This window comes from Parus major, chromosome 11 (genome assembly GCF_001522545.3).
Source record: "Parus major isolate Abel chromosome 11, Parus_major1.1, whole genome shotgun sequence".
Lineage (NCBI taxonomy): Eukaryota > Metazoa > Chordata > Aves > Passeriformes > Paridae > Parus > Parus major.
Genome location: NC_031780.1, coordinates 1,537,755 through 1,541,696, shown reverse-complemented (window position 1 = coordinate 1,541,696; position 3,942 = coordinate 1,537,755). Strand labels below are relative to the sequence as shown.

Here is a 3,942-nt window from a genome sequence, read left to right as displayed (position 1 = left end):
AATTTCTGGCTCTGCACAGCTCCCTGCCAGGAGGGGACAGCCAGGTGAGGGTCGGGTTCTGCTCTCGGCAACAGGGACAGGAGGAGAGGGAATGGCCTCAAGCTGCACCAAGAAAGGATTGGGTTGGATTTTAGGAAAAATATTTCATGGGAAGGGTGTAAAGCATTGGAAAAAACTGCCCAGGAGAGTGGCAGAGTGCCCATCCCTGGAAGTGTTCAAAAACCTGTGGATGTGGCACCTGGGGACATGGTCAGTGCTGACCTTGCTGATGGTGCTGGGCTGAGGGTTGCACTTGATGACCTCAAGGTCTTTTCCAACCTTAACAATTCCATGTGTGAGATGTGAAGGTGGTGGTTCCTGCTGCTCCTGCTGCTCCTCAGTGTAGCAGTTGAGCAGTGCTCGCCCATCCTTGGACATCTTGGAGAGGGAGGGAGTTTCCAGGAAAGAGCCTGCTCAAGGAAAGGGTTCCTTGTTAATTCTTGGGAAGGAGAGGGTTAGGTTTGGGCAGGTGTGCTCTGTGTACCTGCAGAGGCTGCAGCCTGGCTGTGCAGTGCTGCTGGAGCTGCACGTTGGGATTGAGGCACAGGAAAGCAGCAGCCAGCTGCTGAAATCCCAGGAGTTGGCTGGTGTTACACCAGGAGTGCATCTGGATGAAGACAAGGCTCTGAACTTTTCCCTGCTCTGAACTTTTCCCCTCATGCAAACTTTGTGCCTCTGGAGCAGTGACCAAACCCACCAGTCCTGCTCAGGGCTGAGCTTTCCATCAAATCCTTTCAAAAGTAGCTTTTCCTTTGCTCTAAATCCTCGTTTTCTGCAGAAGCAGTGCCCAGACAGGAGCCTGGGCCTCACCGTGGCCGCACATGACCAATTATTTTCCTGGTGCTCGTTTGCAAAGTTAATTAGTTGGTTATAGAAAGACTTGTAAGCATCAATACATTAATTTAATAAGCTTAATAAACCAAATTAATCCAAGTGTTGCCTTTGAAAACAACAGTTGTGTGGGCTGTGATGCTGTGTTGTGTCCAGGTTCTGCTCAGCAGGATCCAGGTTATTGATTGATTGTCATTGATTTGCAGATTATTGATCTCAGTCCTTTGCTGAGGCAGGATGTCATTCCTGGCATTCCCAGGCTGGCTTTGCTGGGAGCTGCTCCCACAGCATCACCGTGGTTTCTCTCTTCTTTTTTCCAAGGAAAGAGAGCGAGAACGGGAAAGGGAAAGAGAGAACAGACAGCGGGAGCGGGAACGGGAGCGGGAGCGAGAGCGGGAACGGGAGCGGCGCCAGCGGGAGCGCGAGCGGGAGCGGGAACGGGAGCGCGACAAGGAGCGGCAGCGGCGGAAAGAAGAGTGGGAACGGGAACGGGAGCGAGTGAAGAGGGACGAGAAGGACAGGCAGCACAGGGACCGCGACAGGGACCGCGACCGCGACAGGGACCGGGAGCGCGACAAGGACAAGGACAAGGCGAAGCCCCGGTCCCCGCTGCTCCCCAGGTAAGTGCGTGCTGGGATCCGGGCGTTCCCGCTGCCGAGTGTGAGTGCTGAGGAGAGGAGTGGTCAATGAGCCTCGTGGCCACTAAGTGGAGCTGAAACATCAGCGAAGATGAGTGTGCATCACTCCTGAAAGCAGGAGTGGCTTTTGGTATGGAGATGTTCGACTCCTCCCTCTTCCCTTCGGGATGGAGAGGTTTTGGGAGCATGAGGAACTCCTGCAGGTTGGTTCCCTGTGGTGACTCCCTTTGAGGCCTTGAGAAATGTCTGTCAGGATAACCGGGGCTGCTTTGGGAGTTTGTGGATAGCAAAAGTATCTGGAGGTTTAAGTACTACTGGAAAAGGTAAAGGATTGTCGTTGGAATGAGTCACTGCTCGGTGGAATTGCAGCGTGAGTCGGGTGTGTTTCCTCTGACCAGCCATTGTTTGTGGAAATCCCAGCTGTGACCTGTATGAAAGAGAAAATGGAACCAGACTGAAAGTGCAGGGACGTGATTGCTGTTTTGTTCCTCTGTCCAATGATTTACATACCCTGCCTTCCCAGCCTCCTCTGTCACTCGTAAAGCACCGGATAAATATCCCAGTGGAATGGAAGCTCTGACATCACAACCTCATTTGGTTCAGAATCATGGAAAAACGTCATCTTTTGCAGGACATCTTGGAGCAACCTGGTCTAGTGGAAGGTCCCTGCCCATGGCAGGGGGGATGAACCTCAGTGTCCTTCTCAACCCAACCCATTCCATGATTTTGTGATCTCCAGGAAAACTGCTTAACAGTTTCTTGGGAAGAGTGGCAGGCGGAGACTCCCACAGCGTGTGGAGCACCTTGGGGACACACAGGCACGTGTGGGGCAAAGAGAAGTGCAGGGAAACTGTTTCCCAAGATTGATTGGAGCTTTTCCTGCTGCCTGGTGTCTGTGTTGTTCCTCTGCACTGGAGGAAGGTGCGAAACACGACGGGCATGAGCAAGAGCTGGATCGATGAAGAGCAGGGCTAGGAATGGCAGGAATGAGGCTCCACGTGGAATCAGGTGGGAGCAGGGCTTAGTCCTGAATCCGACCCAGAATTTGTATCTTTTCATTACTCAAAGGTTATCTGATTTTCGACCCTCTTTCCCAAGAGGAAGTGACAGTTTCAGAACGGTCTGGAGGGAGCAGCAGCAGCTCCGGAGCAGTTATAGGAATACCATAATTACACGTTCCGTTTAATTATAATCTTCACTTAACAACCACGATTTGTGCACCTTAATTACCACATTGCCCGGTGGTTTGTGCTCTCCTTGGCTTGGTGATGGGACAGATCTTGTCCAGACCCATGTGATTGGAGATGATGTCAATGAAAGTGATGTCACCTGCCTGGCAGCTCAGGGTCATGAGTCAATGACAGTCACCGTGACCCAGGGCTGAGCCCGCTGCCCGCTCCTTCCTCGGCACTCCTGAGTCCTGGGGCAGGGCTCTGCTGGGACAGTTTGGGCTGCCCAAAGTGTGCTGGGTAAGAGCAGTGGCCATGCTCACCCATCTTGGATCCAGCTCATTCCATGAAACCACTGAGAGCCCAGAGGTGGCATTGACAGCGTTCATGGGTACACATTCCCTGCTTCCCTCTGGTGCAAGGGAGCTGGGGATGCCTCTTGTGTCTCCAAAACAGGCTCCTTGAGATGAGTCTTGGTCATTCAGAATTAATTTCTGATGCACCTCTTTGCTTTTATTTTGTTTTAAGTCTGCAATGGAGAGAGAGTTTTCTACAGGCATGGAGTGGCAGAGCAAGAGGGAATGGCCTTAGGTTTGAGGGAATGCAGGGTTAGATGGGATATTGGGAAGGAGTTCTTCCCTGTGAGGGTTGCCCATGTTGGAAGGAACCCTGAAGCCCATCCCATCCTCTGTCGTGGGATTTCAGTTCCCATGGTGGACATCCATGTCAGCATGACCCCGTCACACAGCTCTGCAGGTGTCTGTGGAGAAAACAAACCTGCAGAAAGAAGTTTTGAAGAAGCTTTTTAACAAGTGAAAGCGCAATTCCAGCTTTTCCCTCGGAGGGCACATCCCTCATCCGTCACTTGGCGTTTCCCCAGGAGTCCCTGCCACGCTCGTGCTGTGAGCTGGCTCTGGGCTGTGTCCCACGTCACTCTGTCACCAGCTCCCAACTTCCTCATGGCAGTGCAGTGGCTCGAGCCGTCTCACCTTTTCTCCAGATACCTCCGTGCCAGGCTCCAGAGGGGCAGCTTTGGCATCCTGGGATGGAGCCTGCTGAACGTGTCAAACCTGGGATTGCTCGGCGCTTCCCGGGAAGCAGGACACACACAGTGCCAGGGCACACACCCCTGCCTCTATTTATAGACTCTGGCCTTTCCCTAATTGCTGCATCCCAGCTTTTGGCAGCTCCAGCCTCTGCGGGCGGTGCTGGGCTGGCTCACACCACGGCTGCCCGTTAGCATTCCTGCTGCTTCCTGGGCCCAC

The 3,942-nt window shown here is 53.2% G+C and overlaps 1 protein-coding gene across 1 annotated transcript in view; it reads left to right on the top strand.

The window, feature by feature from the left end:
• ZC3H18 (zinc finger CCCH-type containing 18) overlaps positions 1-3,942 on the top strand; it is a 42,818-nt gene that overhangs the window by 15,137 nt on the left and 23,739 nt on the right. The window contains exon 9 of the mRNA XM_015639993.2: positions 1,192-1,490. Coding sequence (XP_015495479.1) covers positions 1,192-1,490 — 299 coding nt within the window. The remainder of the gene's footprint in view (positions 1-1,191; positions 1,491-3,942) is intronic.